Source organism: Gastrolobium bilobum, unplaced genomic scaffold (genome assembly GCF_033153095.1).
Source record: "Gastrolobium bilobum isolate Gb01-03AN ecotype WA unplaced genomic scaffold, APGP_CSIRO_Gbil_v1 utg17671, whole genome shotgun sequence".
NCBI lineage: Eukaryota > Viridiplantae > Streptophyta > Magnoliopsida > Fabales > Fabaceae > Gastrolobium > Gastrolobium bilobum.
The window spans coordinates 60,797-87,014 of record NW_026897259.1 but is presented as its reverse complement, the minus strand read 5'-3'; the positions used below and the strand labels follow the sequence as shown (position 1 = coordinate 87,014).

The following is a 26,218-nucleotide window of genomic DNA, read 5'->3' as shown; positions in this document are numbered from 1 at the left end:
TTTTGTTCAGCGCTGACATCGCCGGGTGCAGTGGTTGCAGCACTGCCATTGTGGCAGCGCCAACCACGCCTAACACTGCCATCATGGGTGTGCACCCCAAGAAGGGTTGACCCCCACCTCACCAACCCGCATCATCTTCCTTATAAATAGCCCTTAGGGGGCACACCATGAGAGATCTTTTATGTACTGTTGTTATGCCCATTTACTTCCAAGTCATACTCTTGTTATTTATCTGCCATTGATATCAACTTGCTACCTCTTGGAACTATACCTTCTAGCCTGGTCTTTACCTCAGCTAGTGGTGTAATCCATATAATAACATTACCCTCAAGGGTACATAGTGGGCTCACAGAACTGAACGGTACAGGTGGCCACTTGGCCTAGGCTAGACTTAGGGCATGAACATCCCATATGTTTGTAGGATGAGCTTCATAGTCATATTTTTTCATGTCATTTTGCCTAAGTCTAGTGCATATGTCATTTGAAGTTTTATGTTTCAAGTTGTAAATTAAAGTTGTGAATTTGTAAGTTGTAATTTAAAGTTGAAGTTGTAAGTTGTAACATGTGAGTTAAATGTTGTAAGTGTACGATGGATGCATGATGTACTATAATGGAAGGGCTTTAGGCCTATTTTAGGTTTATGATTACTTGTATGTTGAGAATTTGCATGAAAATGGACTTTGGTGATTGAAACAAGTTAAGGATTATCAAGTGAGCTATATTGTGTAATAAATATAAACTGAGTTGGGTTGTAAGTGCCTCAAGGCATTGTTGGTCCTTGTGTGTGCCACCCATTGGTTATTAGGTACATTTGAGGTACTAGAGATCTTTTACAAATTTGGGGATTTCAAGAAAAACAAAGGAAACTCTGGCGAATTTTCTGTAGAATTGGCAGATTTTAAACGAACTTCGGGAGAGCATATCTCCCCCTCCACAGAGGTCCGATAGGGACGTGCCATACGCCATTTTGAAGCTTGAGATGTCCCCTACATGGTGTTAAAATATTAGAATATTCTGGATTGCACGCATCCCTGTAGAAGCTTGTGAACATGGACTGTCCAGAACGTACCTATGCAGGGGCTATTTCTGTCAGTTTTTGAGAATTTTATTCCCGCTTCGTTTCTCAGTCAAATTAAGCGTATGATATATCAAATTGAAGGTTGAGGTGTCTACTTTGTGGTGTAAAAATTTGGAAGCAATTGAATGAGTGGATTTTCTGCAGTAATTCGTGGAGTGAGAGATGTTTTGAGCTATTTTTGGGTTGGTTGACAGTTTTGCTTGTCCAACTTCAAACGGCGATATCCGGAGCAAACGAGATCGAAATGACTCGTGTGATGGCTCATTGGAAAGGTATTTAAGTAAGAAAAAAAGATAACTAAAGATGAAGGTCTGGTTTTGTGCGGTGTGTCCGCAGTAAAATAATTACCGGACCATGTTCTGGTAGGTAGAAAACGTAAGATTGACAAATTGGCTAAGTGGGTTTATGGGAACCCCTTAGTGTCTTATAGTAAGTAAAATAAGATATAAAAATAGTTTAATCTAGTATTCCGCAAGAGTTTATAGTTATGATCACAGCTTTTATTTATCACGCTTTTTACGATTTTAAATGCTCGTGTAATAAACGAAAAAAGTTTACTCGCATTTTTATAAATGAACTGCTGTGATTGTAACTGCGCTTAATATCATAATTAATGTTAACAACACCGGTGTACAACGAGCTGTTACAAAGTACCTCTTCGTGTTGAGCATCACTTCTGCGCACCCTTTCCTCCAGAACTTCCATGTGATTTTCCATGTTTCTCGTGACAACCATCCCACAGAGCTCCAAGATCGGAGCTCTGATACCAATTTGATAGGGACCAACCAGTAATTAACAAAAACAAGATGGAAAAAGGAAATCGAATCGCAAATCTGTCAATAATTTGTCAAAACCAATATTACAATAATGAATTCAAAGACGATAACAAGGGTAATTGTAGAGACAATTTACAAAATAGCGCAGCTTAAGCCTCTCGTTACAGACCAAAAAGAAACATTACACTAGAAAAGAAATGATGCAGAAATTAAAGGATAATGTGAAGCAATGGGAGAGGCTTCACTCCCAAGATCCCAATTCTTCTATTCTGATTCTGGATGCCTTTCTCTCTCATCAGCAGCATTATTTAATCCTTCGCTCACGTTGTGTTGTGTTCCCTCATTCTATTGCAACAGAATAGCTGAGTCATCAATTGTTGAGTCATCAATTGGATCAGAGTTGGTTGAGGTCCAAATTCTTCTATGCTTGTCTCTTCTATACAACCCAACCCAAGCCCAAGCCCAATGTGTATAGAAGAAACAAGCATAGAAGGATTTAGACTTCAACCACCTCTGATCCAATTGATGACTCAGCCATTCTATTGATGACAAAGTATCTCTCCACTTTATTTAACCATCCATAAGCGTCCTCACCACTCAACAGAGGGATTTCTATTCGCCTATTCACGGGAGCAGCGAGACTGAACCTCCTTCCAAACGCTTTGTTTAGGCCAGCATTCTCCTCATGAGAACCACTTCGTCTTCGCTTCGCCATCTCATCCAACCTTCGAATTATTTCAACGACGCCTACTTCTGTAGCCTCTAGTCTTCGAAGTACCTCTTCGTGTTGAGCATCACTTCTGCGCACCCTTTCCTCCAGAACTTCCATGTGACATGTTTCTCGTGACAACCATCCCACAGAGCTCCAAGATCGGAGCTCTGATACCCAATTTGATAGGGACCGACCAGTAATTAACACAAACAAGATGGAAAAAGGAAATCGAATCGCAAATCTGTTAATAATTTGTCAAAACCAATATTACAATAATGAATTCAAAGACGATAACAGGGGTAATTGTACAGACAATTTACAAAATAGCGCAGCTTAAGCCTCTCGTTACAAACCAAAAAGAAACATTACCTGGAAAGGAAATGATGCAGAAATTAAAGGATAATGTGAAGCAACGGGAGAGGCTCCACTCCCAAGATCCCAATTCTTCTATTCTGATTCTGGATGCCTTTCTCCCTCTTCAGCAACATTATTTAATCCTTCGCTCACATTGTGTTGTGTTCCCTCATTCTATTGCAATAGAATAGCTGAGTCATCAATTGGATCAGAGTTGGTTGAGGTCCAAATCCTTTTATGCTTGTCTCTTCTTGGGCTTGGGCTTGCGTTGGATTGTATCATAAGACCAATATATTTTTTGTCAATTCTAATCATCAACTTGCAAATATTTTCTCCTTCACTCTTGAGGTCCCCAAGTAGACTTTGTCTGTAACGCATATGTGATATACACACTAGCTTAAGGAAGAGTATTGTAAATGTTATAATTATCTATCATTAATATTCAATTATCTATAATTTTTGATTTTTTGATTTTATTAAGAATCGAATTTATTCCTTTAATCCAATTAATCTCTATTTTTGTAACCTTTTGTATATATGTTCTTTATACAAATCCTAACCTTCAAGTACTCTAATCACCCTTTAAGGACAAGTCTAATTTCTCAACTAATATAAAGTCAAGCGGCATACTCAAAAATTCTCTGCAAGATTTGAACCTACGATATTTTGGCAATTCGTTTGTTCTGGAAAAGAATGTGCTCCCTTCAATAAGCTACCAATGTAATAAATTTATGCCCCATTCATTTGCGCAGCACCCAAAATAACCAAGTCTTTCCTCACTAGGTAGGTAGAGCTAACTACATGGACAAGGCAGTTGGACTATCAAAATCCAAATAATAGTCGACATTATAAAATAAATTAGAGCTATCCAAACCATAAGCATATATCCCTATTGAAGGAGAATGTAAACCTAAATCCGAAGTCCTCAATCATTGGACTAAATTGCTCCCAAAATCAATTTGGAAAACTTGAACCCATAAACAAGAAAGGGTATAATCAGTACCAGAAAGGAAAAATAAGAAAGAAAAGGAGGAATTGTGATTTGTGAAGAGGAAATCACATCAATCACACCAACTAATTTCAACATAGCATTCCAGTGCACTAGGATTATGGGGCCTCTCATTTACTGCACTTATAAGTTGTGTTCCAGATGGAGAACCAATTCATCTATATGAATCTGGGCGCTTTGGCTTGCTTTGAACAACAGCCTCAATCTTCTCCATCACAGGAGGGGTCAGTAATGGAATGACATCAATTGCTTTCATGTTCTCTTCAATCTAGGCCAAAAAAACAGGAAAATATGATAAAATTATAATGGCCAAGTTCATTCTTGAAGGCAAGTCAAGAATTATTCATGGACAGGAATATGTAAGATTTTTTATTTTTTTTGGGTATTACCTATATATATGTAGCATTATATTTTTTTTAATCATCTTCGTAACTACTAAATAATATCGAAAGGTATACATATACAATGAATATGCATTATGTATGGTCAGGAGGACTTTATTTCTTATGCCTACTGCATATGTAGATTTTCTGTTAGACAATTAAATCAATGTAAACATAGCAGCCTATGGTGATTGATTGTTTAAGTTTCTCCACATCTACAAAAGGTTAGAATTTAGATCATCATTATATCACGTGCCTGGAAAAAAATTACAATATAAAATATATATTCTAGAAGTTCCTTCCACAAACTATACCTGTGAGTACAGAAACTCCATGTTCCCAGACCAAAGCACCATTTACAAAATTTTATCCTTCTTTGTAGGTTCAATTCAGTCTGTAACTCTGTACCAACTTTATAATAACCGTTCAAATTTACAATCTAAACTTAAATAAATTTCACTAGAGCTTCATATTTTATTTGCTCATTTCAATTTCATCCATCTATTATATATATTTTTCAGTCCAACACAATAGCTTTTGAATAGATAAAATCCAAGTTCGTAATTCCTACATCTGTGCTAATACATCGTCTATGTAACACTTAAAGCATGCATGGTGCATCAATACTTTCACCGGATCTTCTTTTAACACAAAATTATCTTCTTTTTTATTGGTCTCCCCCCTCCCCTCAAAGAAATATAGATATTTTGTAACTGCTTTTTTTAAGACTAATCATAATGTAAACCCTACTCTGACTTTTCTATCCCCTTTTTTTTTTAAACATTTCCTTATGCTTATAAATTAAACATAACAATGGTTCCCCCGCCCCAGCTCTCTTGTCCTTTCGAAAGCAAGAGTAATTGGTGACTGCTTCTTGTTAGACTCATCTTGATGTAAACTCTAATAAAAAAATTTCCTTCCTTTTCTTTTAGTTTATATTTCCTCCTCATTAAATCTAAATGATTTTACATATCCTAATAATAGGTCCTTCTATCTGATACACATATGTGTATACATATACATTTGTGTGTGTGAGAGAGAGAGTGATAGAAGCTCATATCTATAGATGGAATGTCAATGAAAACTATCTAATAGAAAGCCTAGATCTGTTATTCTACAACTAAAATAAACCACGCTATCCAAATTGACCATTCAACACCAGTACACCACTTCAGATAACTAACCTCAATATCCCAGGAGACTCATTTTCCTTAAAATATGCAGGAAAGAAAATAGTGAGAATGAGCATACAAAGTGCTAGAGAGTGCAGGAAGAAATAGAAAAGCACAAGCAATGAAAGTTTCAAGGAAGAAACAATAACAATTGTTTCAGTGTTGTTCATGTCATTCATCATTTGGAAGACACAGGCAAAGAGTCAGAAGGACAGCAATTAACAGCAATTTTACCAATATATACACCTGATACTAGTATATATATGTAAAAAGTCTAAATTTTTGGCCTTTAAAAGGATTAAATACTCAATAGAAAGATCTCTATTAGAATATATGAAAAATATACCATATTCTCTTGAGTGTATCTTATAATAGTTTAAAGTATCTTGTCACTCTTTTTTTGTTTTTTTAAATAGGTGAGTTCCACACTTGATGTATCTATAACATGAGATTAGAATTTTCCTATAACATAAGATTTATTTTTTCCTATACAACCGTTGATTTACAGCTGTTGTATGTATAGCAATCAAATACTTGCTATATATATATATGTTAAAATATTAAATATGTGAAATTATAACCATACAAAAGATGAAAACATTAGATGTGAAAAATCATAACCATGACAGAGTATATATATATATATATATATATATATATATATATATATATATATATATGGGTAAACATTTCTGCAGCCACTTTAGATAAGCTTATCTACAGCTACCCTTTATAACTATGTTCTCCCTTAGATGATGATAGGAACCTTGATACAGTAACTATGGAAGAGAGCAGTAGAACATTGAAGGAGAAAGAGGTAAATCAGAGTGGTATCGAACTATCGATGGAATTCCGGCGAAGGTCATTAACAGTGAAAACCAAAATGATGAGTATCGCATCAAGGCAAAGCAGATAGAATGATAGGGACCCCCCTAAAATGAAGATTTACCGTAGGAAGGGCCACAGGGGATTAAATGGGTCCATTCTATTATGTGAAGTTGCTAAGTCAGCAGGTGAGGACTTATATTCGGTTAGTGGAGAGAGATTGGAGGTATAACCACTGGAGGTATGATATACGCAAGGGAGGCAGCAGTATGGAGGCACTTTTGGGACTTGTCACTTTGGGCACCATTCTTGGTGATTTGGGAGAGACCAGGGGCTCTATAATTCTTCTGGATTATCCTTTGTTTTTATCTTTATCGTAGTGCTGAATTTTCTTTGTTTAATATAGAAAGAGATGTACGTAACAGTGTTGAGAACAATTGATTGATATCATAATAGAAGTATTTCAATAAAATTTGTTGTTCATCTGTTTTGACTGTTACAATTGGTATCAAAGCTTCCGTTCTGGGAGAGTTGTATGGCAGTGACTCGAAATATAGAGGCGCGCTTTGAATCAGTACAAGAGAGGTTGTATCGTTCAGAGGAGGGAATTCGCCGTTTGGAGACCGGACAGGCGGATATCATCAGAATGTTACAGAGTATGAGCATGGAAAGAACAGAGCGTCGTAACGAAAGCGCTGGGAGTACGAGGGGAGAGGAAGACGGAGGAAGAGGAAATGACAATCAGGAGAAGAAACTGGAAATACCTATTTTCTCAAGATAAGGAGTACAAGATTGGTTAGCTCGGGCTGAACGATACTTTGAGGTGAATCAGATGGGAGAGAGGGAGAAACTTCCTGCAGTGATGATCGTAATGGAAGCAGAAGCTCTCCATTAGTACCAACGTTTGGAACGGACAACTCACAATGCTACCTGGGATGGATTTCATACAGATGTGGTGGGACGCTTCCAACCTGAATTTGTTGGGGACCCATTCCATGAATTATTCCGATTAAAGCAAACAGGTACGATCCAAGAGTATCGTAGAGATTTTGAGCGAATCAGTAGTAATTTGAGGGAGGTAGACGATGTATTCTTATGAGGGTTATGGTTGAATGGCGTGATCGACTCCATTAGGGAGGAGCTTCTAATCAAACCAAATGATTCCCTGGAGAAGATGATGTTGAAGGCTCAACATATTGAAAATAAGAATTGGGCTTTGGACCAAGAAGTAACCAAGGGTGGAGGACTGGCACATACAAAGGAGCCCAATTATGCACCATATACCAGATTTGTTACCCAAAACTATTCGGGTTTGAATGCGGGTCAAAATAACCCGCATAATTCTAATTTAGGGACAAACCACTTTAGGGCTATGAACGCTACGAGGAAGATGGCAACCTCATCGAATCAAATCAGCGGAGTGAACGGAGCAAATCGAGGAGAATCCCAGGAGAGTAACAATCGAACTCAGAGTCATCGTTTGCCACAAGAGGAATTACAGATGCGATCAAAAAAGGGTTTCTGTTTTCATTGAGCGATGGAATCCGGGACACCGTTGCCGTAACCGTCAGCTACACTTGCTGATTGTGGATGATGGCAAAGAGGAGGATGAGCCAGAGAAACAAGGAGATGCGGTGGGAGGAGGTGAAGAATCTGTAGAGAGGCCACCATTACAGCTCTCTACCCAAAGTTTGTTGGGGTTGTCGTCCAGTAAAACGATGCGCATGTGGGGCGAAATCAACGGCAAGCAGGTAATTGTACTCATTGATTGCGGAGCATCTCACAATTTCATTAAGGCGTCAATCATGGATGAGTTAGAATTGTTAGTAGAGGACACTCCTCGATATTAGGTAGAGGTGGGGAATGGTGAATTATTGGAATGTCAGGGGGTGTGTAAATGCGTAAAAATTCAGCTACAGGGAATCGAGTTACAAGAAGATTTTTTTCTGTTCAAATTAAGAGGAGCAGATGTTGTGTTGGGGGGTTAGATTGGCTGCAAGGATTGGAGAATATCAAGGCAAATTTCAGAGAGTTAACATTAAGCTTTCAAAAGGATGGCCAGGAGGTAACTATCAGGGCAAAACCGTCTTTATCCAGGGCAGTCGCTTCTTTGAAATCCCTGGTTAAAGCTCTAGCCAATGAGGGGCAAGGTTATTGGATATCACAGCAACATGAGGAGGAGGTGATTGTAACTGAACAAGGTCAATGAAGGGAAATGGAGACATTGTTAAAGAAGTTTGAAGATGTATTTCAGGTGCCTAAAGAACTACTGCCAATCCGCAAGCAAGATCATGCCATAGTTCTGAAAACTGGCATTGAAACTCCTAATATACGCCCCTACAGATATCCGTATTATCAAAAATCAGAAATTGAGAAGGCCGTTCAAGAATTGTTGGAATCCGGATTTATAAGACCTTGTGTGAGTCCTTTCTCCAGCCCGGCTATTTTGATAAAGAAGAAAGATGGTAGCTGGCGTATGTGTGTCGACTATAGAGCACTAAATAAGTTGACGGTTCCTGATAAATTTCCGCTACCAGTAATTGATGAACTCTTGGATGAATTGGGAGGAGCGTAGATTTTTTCGAAATTAGATTTAAAATCTGGTTTCACCAGATTCGGATGAAGCCAGGAGACATTGCCAAGACTTCTTTTCGTACTCATGAGGGACACTATGAATACTTAGTGATGCCTTTCAGACTCACTAATGCTCCCTCTACTTTCCAGGCTTTGATGAATAAGGTACTATGCCCATTTTTGAGAAAGTATGTTTTGGTTTTCTTTGATGATATTCTGATATACAGTAAGAATCGGACTGACCATCTGACACATGTGAGATCAGTGTTGGAAGTGCTGCGTACACACAGATTATTTGCAAATAAAAAAAAAAAGTTCTTTTGGCAGTGCACAAGTGGAATATTTGGGTCACGTGATTACAAAAGAGGGTGTTTTAGCTGATCCTAAAAAGATATAGGTTATGAAGGAGTGGCCTACACCAAAATCTGTCAAGGCGTTAAGAGGATTTCTTGGGCTTACAGGTTACTATCGCAAGTTTGTGGAAGGATACGGGAAAATTGCGAAACCACTTACTGATTTGCTTAGGAAGGATGCATTTCGATGGGATGAGATTGTCCAAGCTGCTTTTTAGGAATTAAAACAGAGAATGTGTAGGTTGCCTACTCTAGCTTTACTCGATTTTGAGAAAACGTTTGTTGTGGTGACAGATGCTTCGGGAAAAGGAATTGAAGCGGTGTTAATGCAAGAAGGTTGACCTTTGGCTTTTGTTAGTCAAGCTTTTTCTATCAGGGCCCAAGGGAATTCTGTTATGAAAAGGAGCTAATGGCAATAGTTTTTGCTATTCAAAAGTGGAGGCCTTATTTATTGGGGCGACACTTTATAGTAAAAACTGATCAGCGCAGTCAAAAAATTTTACTGAAGCAAAGGGGACTTGGAGAGGAACAACAGAGGTGGGTTTCTAAGCTATTGGGTTATGACTTTGAAGTGCAATATCAACCCGGAAGGGCCAATGTTGTAGCTGACGCCTTGTCACGCCAAATGCTGTTTGCAACCATTACCACCGTGTCCCTGCCTTTACTGGATCAATTAAAGGCAGAGCAGTATGCTGATTCTACATTGAAAGGAATCATTCAGGCCTTGTTGACAGGAAGTTCAAGTTATACAGATTATCAGTTACGTGATGGAAAATTGTTGTACAAAGGGTGTCTTGTTATTCCTCATAATTCCCCAATAATCCCAGTATTACTCAAGGAGTTTCATGAGTCACCTTCAGGGGGTCATTCGGGGTATTTCCAGACTTATAAGAGGCTGGCTCAATTAGTATATTGGCAAGGAATGAGGAGATCAATTAAGGAGTTTGTTGCTGGATGTGAGGTCTATCAACAGAGTAAGTCTGTGGCTCTGTCCCCAGCTGGGTTATTACAACCATTGCCTATTCCATCTCAAGTTTGGTCAGATATTTCTATTTTGTTGGAGGTCTACCAAAAGCTGGAGGGTATGATACTATTTTTGTAGTAGTGGATAGGTTATCTAAATATGCCCATTTTATACCTCTTTGTCATCCTTACTCGGCTCAAGATGTAGTGGGTCTGTTTGTTGCGAATGTGGTAAAATTACATGGATTCCCGCAATCTATTGTTTCAAATCGTGACCGCATATTTTTAAGTCATTTTTGGGCTGCATTTTTCCGACAGTCAGGGACTCTCCTCAAATTCAATACCGTATACTACCCTCAATCGAATGGTCAGACTGAGATTGTTAATAAATGTTTAGAAACGTATCTTCGTTGTTTCTGCAGTCCGAAACCAAAACAGTGGCATAAGTGGTTAAATTGGGCGGAATTTTGGTATAACGCCACACTTATAAGGAGTCGTCAGGTATGACTCCTTTTAAAGTTCTTTATGGTTGTGACCCTCCCACCCTATTTCATGCTGATGGCATGTCTAGAGTAGACAAGGTAGACCGGTTGATGCAAGACCGTGATGTAATTCTGACAGATTTAAAGGAGCAGCTCGGAAAGGCCCAAAATAGGATGAAACAACAAGCTAATAAGCATAGGCGCGATGTGCAATTTGAGGTTGGTGATTTGGTTTTCCTTAAATTGCAACCGTATCGCCTCAAGTCTTTGTCTCGAAGGTTTAATGAAAAATTGAGTCCGCGATATTATGGTCTGTATCCTATTGAGAGAATTAGGGCAGCTGCTTACCGTTTGAAATTACCGGATTATTGTACCATTCATCCTGTGTTTCATGTGTCGTCGTCAAAAAAATCAGTCACAGCTCCACAACAATCTCAGCGTTTACCACCCATGCTACAGGATGATTGGGAATTGCAGGTTTGGCTGGAAGCTTTATTGCAGTGGCGTCAATCTTTGCACGGTACTGTTGAAGTACTTATTAAATGGGCCAAATTACCAGAATTTGAGAGTACATAGGAGGAGTCATTTATCATTAATCAACTGTTTCCAGAGCTCCACCTTGAGGACAAGGTGTGTCTTTTGGGGGGACGTATTGATAGGGACCCCCCTAAAATGAAGATTTACCGTAGGAAGGGCCACAGGGAATTAAATGGGTCCATTCTGTTATGTGAAGTTGTTGAGTCAGCAGGTGAGGACTTATATTCGATTAGTGGAGAGAGATTGGAGGCATAACCATTGGAGGTATGATATACGCAAGGGAGGCAGCAGTATGGAGGCACTTTGGGGACTTGTAACTTTGGGCACCATTCTTGGTGATTTGGGAGAGACCAGAGGCTCTATAATTCTTCTGGATTATCCTTTGTTTTTATCTTTATTGTAGTGCTGAATTTTCTTTGTTTAATATAGAAAGAGATGTACGTAACAGTGTTGAGAACAATTGATTAATATCATAATAGAACTATTTCAGTAAAATTTGTTGTTCATCTATTTTGACTGTTACATAGAACTTCCAGTGTTTTCCAGAATTGATCCCGTCGGATGGTTTGCTAAAGCCAAAGCTTATTTTGCTGTCCAGGGTTCCTCATGGCATCCAGTACGCCCAAATTTGCATAGAGGGTTCCTCATGGCATTGGTTCAAGGTGCTCAAGGAATCCAACACAAAGTTGGACTGGGAGAGCTTTAAACATGCCCTCTTCGATTGATATGGGGAAGGCCATTTTGGCAACCCATATGCTCACTTGAAGGGACTGCTGCAAGACAGAACTGCGGATGAATATGTGGAGGCTTTCGAAATGTTGTCTGCCCAGATTCCTCCAATGTCAGACGAACAATATATAGGTTTATTCATTGGTGGACTTAAGGAGGAGATAAGGCTCGAAGTTCTGTCCCTCGAATCGCTAAATCACTATGGAACGGAAGCTTTGAGGTGGCAAGATGACATAGGTGGCGCGTGAACAAAACCCTTTTCGTTGAGGAATTGTGTCTGTTCCATCAAATACAAATGAGCATTAAGAGGAGGTCTGACAGATGTTGATTCAGATCCAGATGCTTCCTTTTGATCATTGGAGATCTTCTTACAACATTTAAAGTCATTGAATCTGAGAGAAGAGTTTCATTTTGTCTTGCAAGCATCATTTCATAAGACATTAGTTCAACTCTCAAATCATTGAGCGAATACGGATTTTCACGTGCTCCAACAGAGGTGACGAAGGCATTAAATTCAGCTAACTCAATTTGTTCTTCAACTGAAATAGGACTTTTGATCGCTTTTAGCTCATCACGGGGAGATTTAACACGTCTGAGGTACTCAGCAACAAATCTTCCACCTTTCTTGATGGTGCGAAGTTCAGATATGAGCTGATGAGCTTTAGATTTCATCATTCCTTGGAAGAACTTATGGATCTGCTCCCAAGCCTCATACGCATTATGAACATCGAGAATTTCGTTCAAGATTTCTTTTGAAATAGTGGAAAGTATCCACGAGAGAAACATTTCATCTTGACGCAGCCATTCAGTGTACAAATGATTAATGACTCCATCAACGCGAGCTTGCTCCGATTCATACTGAAGCAATATTTAAGGGTTAACAAGGAAGTGTTGGAGTTGGTGAGAGGTGATTACAGGCTCTACAACCTGATTCTAGTGAAGAAAATTGCTCTATGTTAGTTTAACAGAGACTTGATGGTTGAACAACGATGAGAAGACGAGCGATTATCTGTTGTTGCATTTCCGCTTACAGAAGGAGACGGAGATGGTGATTGTGCAGCGAAAGACATAGCAAGAGACGATCTGTATCAGGCCCTCAGAGAGAGCTCTGATACCATTAAAGAAATCAGAGGAAGACGAGAGAGAGAGGGAGAGAGAAAGAATAGAGAGAAACTGAATAGTTCATATCTTTGATATTTGATTAGAAACAGTACATGAATGCTCTTTAGAGTTAGATACAAGAGACACGTCAGCCTATTCTGTTGTAACCGTAATCAGTTCACTGAACTAAACGTAACTAAGCTATTTAGTTATCTACAGAAATAACCCTATGCACAAATGTAACAGGGTGCAATACATTTACTCTACAATAATACTCTCTTTTCAAAAAGAGAAGAAAATTCAAAGCCATAGACAATCTGACATTATCACAATAATTTGGACAAATGGCCACAAAATTCAATTATTGAATCAGTATTTACCCTTAAATAATTCAAATGGTTATCATGATATTTTGCTGAAATTGGGACTAATTAACACTTGGTTTCCTAAATGATCAAACAACGGAAGTGTTGCTTCCAAATAAGCAAAATAAGCAGTTTTAAAAGCATGGTTGCATTAGTTTCACAATTTTAATGAAAACTCTTGGTTCATTTTTGTAAAGTGCCTTGGATGGGGATTTCCCACTTGATAATTGAAGACTGCTATAATACAGAGAGATCTTATGATTCAGTCACAAATTGACCCTATTCATTATTAAATTTCACCAGAATTATTGTAATCATAAACTCTGGATCAACCCTTTGTATATAGTTCTACTTCCACTCCCAGTCAACTGTCAAAAAAGTATAACAACCAAATTTTATTCTGATGTCATTTGGAAGATATGCAACATTTTGTAGGGAAAAACAGAGCATTATACCGTTTAAGCATCAACTGCAAAAGCAAACCAGTATATTGGGGTCTGGAATGACATTAATTCCTTATGACCAAAAGTGGGACGTCTAATAACCAATGTTAAAAACTTTAACCTCTCAGTCTTATTTTAGCTTCATTCACTTCTAATAAAAAAGTCTTCACACACCATTGGGAAAACAGAATAGTGCACATCCCCAAAAGCCATGCTTTTAGTAATGATGTGAAACCCTCTCCACACTAATACCACACATATTAAAAAAAGAGCAGGCATTTATCGTTTAGTCTCATAAATCAAGGACAACAATATTAAAGAAAGGGCAAACAAAGATGATAGAATGAAAAAAGTAAAATAAGGAAAAATTATCAATCGCCCTGGCTCATAGGCACTGACGTTAGAAGTGGATGATCTTAACAAACAGTTTCCCACAATGCTATTGAAATATAGTTCTGAAAATTAAAAGCCTTAATTTAATCCATAGAAAAGGAAATAACTCATTGATTTAAAACAATTACTCTCTTAATGGTAAATCTAATAGAAAAAATCCCTAGAATAAAAATGGCATCGCTAACTAATGTGAATCAATTGAGTTATACTGATACAACCCAAACAACCAAATACAGATTTAACCAAGAACAACAGCGAAATTAAGCAAGAACATTAAGTATTCCATTTCTTCATCCAAAGAAAATACAAACGGAGACAATTTAACAGGACACTTAAGGGAAATAACAAGTGCAGAAAATGTAAAAGATAATTGTGAGACAGTTGGAGAGGCCTCACTCTCTCCCAAGGTTCCAATCCAACAATATTCCAGATGCCTTACTCAAGCACCCCACCACTCCTCTTAACCTCTTTCCCGTAACCAACTACCCATTCCTTGCCTGCATTCTGTTAGAGGGTAACTTGGTCACACACTCACTTGAGCTAATCACATTACATGTGCCAAAACCCATAGCAGCAGTATCACTCAGGTCCATACCCTCCCTTGGGCTAATCTGTGCATTTGAAGCCCAGTATCTCCTATTTTTATCTCTCTTGTATACTTTCCACAGTGGGTTCACATCATATACACATCAGATCCTAATATAATTATATAACCAAATTGAAATCAATAATGTCAATACCTGATATAATTTACCAAACAATCTCCAGCTAGAATAAGTATTTGTTGCTTAATGCAGAAAGTATCATTATCATAATATATGACATAAATACACAATGAATGTTTTCAATACCTAAATGAAGTTTGAACATGCATGAACTAACCTGAGACTCCTTTGTAGCACCACAGATAACTGACGAAACATTAGGATTAGCAGCACACCATGCAATTGCAAGTTGAGATAACGGCACACTCAGTTCATCTGCTATTGGCTTTAGACCATCAACCTTTCGGAGCACATCATCAACCAGTGATCGTGTTGCCAGATTCTACAAGACATGAGAAATGGGGGGAAAAAAGAAATACATATTTGCTTAGTAACCTAAACAAAGGCGGCAGAATAATCCCATCCATCATTCAATACATATTATCACAAGTGACAAGAAATATCTTAACTGAACTTCGAACATAAAACAAACAACCATTAATAAATCAAATGCAATGAGTCGTTGCAAACACCTCAATTCAGAAGGGTGCACACTACAATGCTTTTAGTTGGTCAATAGAATACCTGCGTTGTGCAGGTAGGTAAGGCTGTTAACTATATGGAAATGGATCCTCTCATGTCTCATTTAACATGATCTTAGTCATCCATAGACAAGTCAATGGCTATCTTGTCCCCACTCTCTATCCTAATACTTTTTCTCTCTCTGTCTTGTGCCACTATTGATTTAGTTAAAATACATTAGATCATGTGACATGAGAGGATTTATTTCCGACATGATCTCACTCATTAATAAGGCCTGATAGTATAAGACTTGATAGTATATGGCCTGATTGTATAAAACCTGATTAAATTTTAATACTATTCAGCGTTTGATATGGTATTGTATAAGAAAATGTATTGTATAAAATAATATCATCTAATGTTTGGTAACGCACTGTAAAATACTAAATAGGATAAAAAGATATTTTTAACAAAAATAATAAAGAATTTATATAATTATTCCAAATATGTTATATGATATTAACTTTTATAAAAATTTATTTATCAATGTGTCCAAAAAAATATATTAATTTTTATAAAAATAAAAATCTCCAATATTTTAAAAATTAATATATTAAAAAATTAATTTTTATTTTAATATATTAATATTGAAATAATATATTAATTCTTGAGAATTGCATTGGTCAGCAATGTTAATACATCAACTCCTAATAAGTTATACATCATTTTAATGTATTAAACTGCTGTATAAGCTTCCTAATAAGTTGTACATCATTTTAATGTATTAAACTGCTGTATAAGCTTATATTATACGATGGTTACATCAAACAACTAAAAATATCATAACAGATATTATAAGCTTATACATCATACCAAACAAGCCCTAAGTTATCATTTTATTCAAGCAAGCATAGATGAACATAACAATTGATAAAAAGGTCATAATTATAATAATTACTTTGTAGTTTTCCAATGCAAAGCGGCTATCTGGGGGTATAACTCCTTTCTTGTATTTTCCAGTGAGGACTCCAGAAGCAAGAGGGCTCCAAGTGGTGAGACCCAACCCATAGTTGGTGTAAAGTGGTAAGAACTCAGACTCAACCTATAGAGCAAACAAGTCAAAAAACAAACAACAATAACCAAAGCACACATGATTAATGAATGAATTGTAACACCACACGACCTTATGCCTGGACAAGAGATTATACTCAGGTTGTTCCACAACAGGCCCAATCAAATCCAACCTATCAGCAACGGCCCAAGCCTCAGTGATCTGTTGGGCCGACCATTCACTGGTGCCCCAATAGAAGGCCCAACCCTTATCAATGACATGGTTCATGGCTCTCACAGTTTCCTCAATGGGGGTTGAGGAATCAGGGCGGTGACAATAGATGACGTCAACGTATTCCATATCGAGTCTCTTGAGGGAAGCTTTGGTACCTTCAACGATGTGCTTACGAGAGAGACCCTTGTCGTTTGGGCCTTGGCCACCCCAGAAGATCTTGGTGGAAACGACGATGTCGGATCGCTTCCAACCGAGTTCGCGGATGGCTTGACCCATGATCTCCTCGGCGCGGCCGTTGGCGTAAACCTCGGCGTTGTCGAAGAAGTTGACGCCGTGGTCGCGACAGCACTGGAGGAGGGACTTGGCTTCCTTAACGTCTAGTTGGTTACCGAAGCTAACCCATGCTCCGTATGAGAGTTGACTCACCTTCAGACCCGATCGACCAAGGTTCTTGTATTGCATCTTCTACTTCTTGGTGGTGGTGAGATTGGATCAGTAATAAACAATGAAGGGAGAGAGAGCGTCTGTGTGTGTGTGACAGTAGGAACAGTAGGGTTTTGTTTTGTGACTGAAATGGAAGAAGCATGTGAAATCAAAACCACAAAAATTAATGGAAAAAACTATTCTTATATTATAATACATAAGTTTTTTCTACTACATATTTTTTTAGGTAATTGTTTTTTTTTTTTTTTCAGACAGTTAAATTCATAAATTTATCTTTACAACATTATCTCTACACATGAGATAATTATTATCTTTAATATGAAATTAATAAAATCTAAAATTAAAAGAAACACTTTTTTGGTTTTTGTACTGAGAAAAGGGAGAGGAGGGTGTGAATCGTGTGATTCCATCCAACCCACAAGGATATATGGTGAAAATGAAAAGGGATCCTCTAATCTTTAAAATATAATATATATATGACATCATCACGTAAAAAAATTATAATAATACAAAAAAATTATGATAAAAATTATAATCATATAAAAAAAATTAATGATAATAATTTTATAATTATTTATTTTAATATTTTTCTTTTTTTAGTAAACATTTTTTTCTTTTTTATAATAATTAATCCATTTTTATATGATTATAATTTCACATAATTATGTCATTTCTTTTTTAACAAAAAGATGCACTCCTATAAAAGTATGTTTATGGGAATCGAGTACATCAAAGTAAAGAAAACAATTTATTATTACCAAAAAAACAATTTATTGAAGAAAAAAATTATTAATGGTAAAGTGAGATAGACATATAAAAAGAAAAAATAAATAAATAATAACCATACTTTATAGATAACTAGATGGCTTTTGTTTACCTCCTTCAAAAAATACCTAAAAATATCATAGCATCATAAAAGCGTAATAATAAAAAAAACTAAATAGAAGCCATTGATTTGTTAGCGGATTATTTTTTCAAAAAAAAGTATTTTACATTTTAAGTACGTATTTGGAGATTTTAAAATATTTTTTTATTTTAAGTAAGGCTCAAGATCTAAGTACATGTTTTGTTTCCATTTACGTACTTCAACTCACTTAGTTCGTTCGTGTGATACTTTTGACTCTTTTTGATGTTGCGCTACTTGTCGAAGTTGGTCCTCAACTCTTCTTCGTTGAAACCCATAGATCATGTAATTGACATGATAAGTAAATGAAAAATACAGTTCATGCTAGACAAGTCTAATAGGACCTAGGTATAATTATGGAATATATTTAAGGACATAGATGTCATTAAGATTAGTTTAGTAATTGATCAAAACTAGGTCAAAACTTGAATTAGTTGGTCTAATTAAATTGTGTGACTAATTTCATAGGTTTAAAGTACTTTTAATTTAATTAAATGATATCTATAACACTTCACATATTTGAAATAAATTTTTAATAATTAAATATGGGTTAGAGGGTTTATTTAGTGAAAATTCTGAATTTTAGGTCAAAATACATATGAAGGGTAAAATGATAATTTGACAAATACGTAACTCTAACCTATGAAATGGTAAAATTAGACATTATTTCATAAAATTGATGAACATATGAATAGTGTTTATAGGTTATGGTAGTTGGAGGCATTGAATGGTCATATGGCTTTGGGATTCATTAGTTGTGTTGGTGTTTTGTTGATGAAAATCAAATAAAATTTTAAGGTCATAGGATTTGTAGCTTAGGCCAAATTTTGTGAGATGAACATGGATTACTTGTGAAACAAGTTATTGAATAATTGTGTAATTGAATTGGTGGTTGTTTGAATCATTAGTAATGAGGTTGAATGAGAGTGTAATGCATGATAATTTGTTGAAAAATCCTTTGGTCCCTTGATTGTGCATCCCTCGGCCATAGGCCTTTAATTGAGGAAAATATTGCAAAATTGTGTTGTGGCTTGGTGGATGGTGTGTGGGGGTGTTAGTAGATTGGTTGGTGAGCTTGAATGATGATTAAAAGTTGTCAAAATTGAAAAATCTCCCTTGACCTCCTTTGGTGCATCCCTCGGCCATTGTGGCATAATTAGGGTGGAAATTATTATTAATTATAATGGAGTGCAATTATGGTGTACCATGGTGTGTGGGATGCTAATCAAGCAACGAGATTGATTGGTTTGGAGTTAAACACAAAGATGAGGCATTTTGGGACTAATGGTAAAAAATTCGGGTTTTATGTAGGCCATTGTTTTGTGTTTGTTTTAACTTGTTTAACAAGTTATTGTTGGTTATTATTTGTATGATCATTGTAGGTTGCCACCCTCGGATCCAATCATAGATGATTGACTTGTGGAGTTTCATCTTGGAAAGCCTTTAGTCCTTAACCACAAGGATATAGGTAAGTTAATAACTTACTTGATTATGTGCGTAAATTGATTGATAGCCATTGGTTGATGAATCTTGTGTGATTCGGTTTGTAATTATGGAATGATTACATTATAGGCTATTTTGGAAAAGTGAGGTTGTTGGCTTTCTTGTGGTGCAAGTAAGCTATGAAGAATCAGAGTGATAATGTGGTTGCCACGTACTCAAAGTTGATACACTTAATGATGCCACGTCAACATGGTTTTTTGTAACAGCCCGTTGTACACCGGTATTGTTAACATTAATTATGATATTAAGCGCAGTTACAATCACAGCAGTTCATTTATAAAAATGCGAGTAAACTTTTTTCGTTTATTACACGACCGTTTAAAACAATAAAAAGCGTAATAAATAAAAGTTGTGACCGTAACTGTAAACTCTTTGCAGAATAATTATTTAAACTACTTTTATAACTTATTTTACAACTCTCAAGTCACTAAGGGGTTCCCATAAACCCACTTAGCCAGAATCTCACTTTTACGTTTTCTACCTATCCGAACATGGTTCACTCTTTATTTTTCTGCGGACAAACCGCATTCTACAAGCCTCCCATATTTTGATATGTTATCCTACACTCAATTATCTTTCTAGGAAGCTATCACACGAGTTATTTCCAGCTCGTTTGCTCCGGATTTCGCCGTTTGAAGTTGGACAAGCAAAGTCGCCAGCCAACCCCAAAACAGCTCCAAACATCCTTCACTAAAACAGTTACTGCAGAAAATCCACTCATACAATTGCTCTAAATTTCTTATAGAACAAACTATACACCTCAAGCTTCAATTTGATCTATCATACACCTAATTTGACCAAGAAACAAAGCGAGAATAAATTTCTCAAAGTCGGTCCAGAACTGCCCAATGTGCAGTAGCTCACTGTACAGTCCGAGTTCCCTGCCTCCTACAGGCCGACACTCAACCCATAATTTTCTCAAATTTTAACACGAGATAGAGGACATCTCAAGCTTCAAAACGGAATATGGCACGTCCCTATCGAACCTTTGTAGAGGGAGATATGCTCTCCCGAAGTTCGCCTAAATTATGCCAATTTCTAGAAAATTCGCCAGAGTTTCCTTTGGTTTTACAAAAATTCCCAAATTTGAAAAGTGATCTAAGACCTCAAATTGTACCTAATAATCATAGGGTGGTACACACAAAGACCAGAAATGCCTTGGGGCTCTTACAACCTTTCACAGTTTATATCAAATTACTCAATTCATACCATATTGCTTACTTTATTACACTTAACACATTTCAATCACCAATGTCCATTTGCATGCATTTTCTAATCATACACATAATCATAATCCTAAAATAGGCCTATTGCCATTTCATCATATTACATGCTTCATATTACATCAAGTATTCATGTACAAATTACAACTTCCAAATGAAATACTACACTTTACAACTTAAAATCTTTAATTAAAACATGATGGATGAACCTCAAAATGACATATATAACTAGACTAAAGCAAAATGACATGAACAAATATGACAATGAATCTCCTCCTAAATACATATATGCAATGTTCATGCCCTAAGTCTAGCCTAGGCCCAATGGCCACCAAAATACAAAATCCATAATCCTCCAGCTAATCATCTCATGGGCTTCTTGCCCATCGCTCCTGCACCACTGCTACCTCCTGAAATAAAGCCCCCGAGACGGGGTGAGATATACGAATATATCTCAGTAACCCAGAGGTTCCGGAGAATATTCCGCCCAATGGCTCACTTCGATGCATATAAATAACATAAAATAACATCTTGAAAAGGGGATAAAGCAAGGGATTTAGAGAAACAGGGGAACATGGGGATACAAAATACGACGAAGCTGAAATGGTCGATGCCAATACCACGCAACATCCAGCCTATTGGCTCGGCATATAAGCCAACGGGTCTCATCCAAGTCGTGTTCCCAGAACATCAAACCAAGGCACCCCTCCATCCATATACACCCGAGACTTCCTAGTGTGCTTCTATCTGAATCACACACCACGACCCTAGGTCAACTAGAACTCCCTCTCGGAGACCTATCCAGTGGAAGTCCGTAACGCCTGAGGGCAAACTGTCTACTGGCCAGAGACTCGGTACATCCAATGTACCACTAGGATACATAATAAATGCATGAGCATGTTATTCTACATTACTTACATACACTTCCTACCATCACCCTCAACGGGCATGGTGGGACACACAAGGGGATCAAGCGCCAGTACCAAGAGGTTACATGTATAATCCTCTCCAATTAGCTCCAAGGTAATATATTCCCCGAGATCGTTACACAATAGAAATGCCTACACAGAGGACATTCCCAATTACTTACAATTCATACCAACACATGCAAGTTATCAACTCTTCAAGCATGGTTTCAAATTCTTACCTCAATCCCACTTGGTCCAGGACCAAGGGCAACCCACTGAGCTCACGGTTCGGGGTTCAAATCTACGTACGACAACCTACAACAACCATGTACGAATCATCAATACACGACAAATCTATAAAAATACGAAAACATCAAAAATCCTCCCCCACCCTAGGTAGGTTCGGCCCTATTAGTGTTAATTTGCAATTTATTTTTCTAAATTTTCTTTCTCATTTTCTTAGGCATCCTTAGGTTACCAAAGGCCATATCAAGTGCCACTTTTCATTTTAAATCATTCAAACATCGTTTTTCCTAATATTTTGCTCTGGGTTCCATTACACCACTCAACACTATCAACTATTTTTCCGTTAGTTTCCGAACCTTCCAACCACCACACAACCCATCTAATTACCATTTAACACAGAATACATCATCCAAACAATGTCAACAACATCAATTCCCTTATTTTCCCCTTAATGGCTGAAATGCATCAAAGCCCACACCAAGGGTGATCCATTCCAAATCAACTATTTCACACCTCATACAATCTCATTATAACACCGTATAACTATACCACAATCCAATTTCACAATCCTATCACAAATTCAAACATAAAGTCATGGCACCATCAAAATTTTCCTAAGTTAAAAATCATATTTTTCACCAATAATTTTATTGCATTTATAGCTCTAACACATCATTCTAAGACATTATCATCTAATACACATTTTGAGCTCTCTAACTCCATAAATCAAGCATACAAGCTCTAGGTTTTCATGAAATTAAATCATCAAATCAATCCATGAAAAGTGTTGAATCTTACCCACAATCAAGTCACAAGACTCCTCCAAGTGATCTCCAAGCAATAGCTTAAGCAAACAACTCCAAAATCACCAAAATCCTCTCAATTTTCATGGCTGGTTTTGCCCCATATCGCTCAAATGAGAGGGTTTCAAGGAAAACTAATCGGCGGGTTGTGTTCGGATGATGATTTCCAACAACTTTGCTCACAAACTTTTCTTGATTCGGAGTTGTATGGAGGGAGTTATGATGGAAGGAAGGTTTGGAAGCTTTCTTGGCCTTCCATGGAAGGGGAACGGTTTTGGGTGGGGGGAAGGAGAGAGAAGGAGCTGATTTGGTTGTGTTGTGCAAGGTGGCAAGTCTACTTAAGTGAGGTGGGCCCCACCACTACCTCACGCGATTTGAAACTAATTTGATTTTTCCTCCGATTCCACTAAACGTCCATAAATTCCCAACCTATTTAGAAACTCTAATTTTTAACATTAACCATTGTCCTTTAATTACTCTTGATCAGATGAATCCGGAGTTTTCCGGTCGTTTGAAGAAAATGTTGTTTTAAGCTGTTACGCGCGTCGTTGGCACGCTTCCCCAAACTTACTAATTTCCATCAATTTTCATCAGAAATCATATTTTCTAGTCATATATACCATTTATAACTTGTATTCAAAACCTAGAGCTCAAAACTCAATTGACACGCTTTACGGTGCAACTCTACCGCGATATTTTTACTCGGTAAAAACACTATTCACTGAATTTTCTGAAACTTGCCTAACCACTTAATTTTTCGTTCTGAATCCATTTCCAGGGTTATTTTTATCATCTGAGACCTTCTACTCAATTTTTATCTTCCTAGGGTTGCGTGTTGGCTAATTACTGTTTTACTCTTCCTTTGTATTTTGACCTAATTTTCAGGATTTTCACTAATCCTTCCCTTTAATCCAGATTTAATACATTAATATATAATCTAGAATTGCGAGGTGTTATAGTTTTGATGATAACAATCAAACTTAAAAAAGGATGCGAAAGATCCTTGAATGAAGCAACATCCAAAAGAATTCAAGCCTATGTGAAGCAATGTGAATCAAGCATAAAGTCTCAAAGCATGAAGCTAAGTCCAAGATCTCATTGGTACACTCATTTAGGACTTAGGAAAGATATGTAAAGGTGTATAGATTCTAGCATTGCATGAGCTCAAGTCATACATATAGTTACCTAATCATAAAGTGCTTCAAAATCTTGATTTAATCAGTCAAAAGTGCATCAAAAGGTTGTTAACATAATTTAAGCACTTGAGCAGCCTTGCACAGTGTAATCACACATGTTCACAATCTTTAATCACTCATTTGAACTTAAAGGAATGCATCTTTAATACTAAGTATTAAAAAATGTCAAAATGAATGGTTTAATATATTAAAATTGGTTTGACATTATCTGAACACTTCTAGATAGTTTCCATAACCAATTACATGTATTCCAAGTAAATAAAAACCATTTTGAAAGGAAATAAATCTAGATTTCGTGCAAAAAGGGTGCTGCCATGAAATATCCATATACCAATATCCGGATATCAATATTCGGATATTGACCCGAGAAATATCCGGATATGTACGGATCCCAACGACGATAAATGGCTAGTTTTCATAGAAGATGCCAATATAAATACTTACATCAACAGTAATGAACAGTGCACGACCATAGCTCAATTATTGAACCTTTATTACTCATTCTAACCAATCATTGCTCATTGATTACATACTTTGATAATTACATACACTTGAGCTCATCTTTCATTTAAAGCTATACACCTATTAGCTCCTCAATTTGTATAATTTGTACTTTGAGAGTACTTAGCCATTACTAAACACCTCTATTTGATTTCTTGAATTGAGAGGGAAGTTAACCCTTTGGTAATTGAAAGAAAAGTGTTAGTCACCAAGAGATCAAAGTCTTGGAGAATATTATAGCGGTTTGTTGAGCACCCTTGAAGCTTAATTGAATAGTAAAAATTGATAAAGCGACTTCAATTTGGAGCTAATAGGTGTATAGTAATGGCTAAGTACTATCAAAGAACAAATTATACAAATTAAAGAGCTAATAGGTGTATAGCTTAAATGAAAGATGAGCTCAAGAAATCAAATAGAGGTGTTTAGTAATAGCTAATTATTCTCAAAGTACAGATTATACAAATTGAGGAGCTAATAGGTGTATAGCTTTAAATGAATAGTAAATATCATTTTTGGTCCCTAACAAATTTTGCGGTGGCCTATTTGGTCCCTTGCAATAAAAAAGGGCACTCACGGTCCTTTTAATTTAAAAAAGAAGTCATGTTAGTCCTTCTGTTAATTGGCATCCAACGACCAAAGTAACGGTGCACACGTGGAACGTTAGTTTGCTAAGTCGCAGTGTGACAATCCACACTAGACAAAGGACGCCACCATTTTGAATATGACTTGCTTCTGTGTGTATTACAAGAAGACGACGTCGTTGATAAACAACACTTATCCTTAACCTTGGTCGTAACTGATTTGACACACTCACACAGCTGCTTACTTCTGCATAACCCTAAGTTTACTCGTGAGCTACATTACCGGTGAACATTGTGAGCTAGGGTGGTTTCTGGGTCGAGATTATAACACCTCGCAGTTCTAAAACATATATTAATATATTAAATATGGATTAAAGGGAAAGATTAGTGAAAATCCTGAAATTAAGGTTAAAATACAGAAAAAAGGGTAAAACGGTAATTAGACAAACAACTATTTCACACCTCATACAATCTCATTGCATGAGGTGTGGAATTAAGGTTACTCTTGCATCTTGACAAAGGGTGGTGTGGATCAACATTAGAGGGTTTGAACCTTTAAGCCTAACATTGATCATCTTTGAGTTTTGAATTACAAACAAGGTAACATTCTGTCCTAAAGCATGTATCTTGAATTGGTCTGTGTAATTCCGCTTGAGAAAAATTTTGTTTTTCCCTCTCACATGCCTACGGCCTTCAAGGACCTTTCTTTCAATAGCAACTTGGTAATACTAATGAAGTAAATGTTTTGCTAGGAGGACTAGTGAGGAAAAAACGTGGAGTTAAGATGGTGGCCTGATGGGCTTTCATAAGAAGTTAGTTGTGATGGAGTTAAGTGAAGATGTCTAATAAGGATCAGTAACTTAAATTGTGGTGACTAAAGAAAGGTTGATAACTCGATGGAGTGACTTGGAGTACGATATGTGATACATGCTAGGTGAAAGAGAGATATCCCTTGGAGATACACTGTATTGATAAAATTGTAGAAATTTGTTTAAGGATGAAAGTAGTTCCATGTGATAGAACGATTATGTTTGGAAATTACCAATGTGAGGAGACTTATATGTGAGGAGTACGATATAGTATTTTGAGTTGGATATCCAGGATAAAAATGTCGATGATGAGGAAGTTGAGGTATAAACAAATGAAATA

General features: G+C 36.9%; 1 protein-coding gene across 1 annotated transcript; it reads right to left on the bottom strand.

Annotated features, from left to right (window-relative positions):
* Positions 1-3,665: 3,665 nt before the first annotated feature.
* Positions 3,666-17,343, bottom strand: LOC133305584 (probable voltage-gated potassium channel subunit beta). Its single transcript, XM_061505840.1, has 4 exons — positions 16,659-17,343; positions 16,434-16,577; positions 15,132-15,296; positions 3,666-4,197 (listed from the first exon to the last, which is right to left on the bottom strand). Exons 1-4 carry the CDS (start codon positions 17,220-17,222, stop codon positions 4,084-4,086), a joined length of 987 nt encoding a protein of 328 aa, XP_061361824.1. The 5' UTR covers positions 17,223-17,343; the 3' UTR covers positions 3,666-4,083.
* Positions 17,344-26,218: the final 8,875 nt, after the last annotated feature.

What these genes read in the sequence shown, in the direction of transcription:
- LOC133305584 (XM_061505840.1), bottom strand. Translation starts at nt 17,222, where the DNA reads ATGCAATACAAGAACCTTGGTCGATCGGGTCTGAAGGTGAGTCAACTC. An exon ending in ATCTCTTGTCCAGGCATAAG is followed by an intron (nt 16,578 to 16,658) that starts GTCGTGTGGTGT and finishes TTTGCTCTATAG; the next exon opens with GTTGAGTCTGAGTTCTTACC. An exon ending in GTGCTACAAAGGAGTCTCAG is followed by an intron (nt 4,198 to 15,131) that starts GTTAGTTCATGC and finishes TTTTTGGCCTAG; the next exon opens with ATTGAAGAGAACATGAAAGC.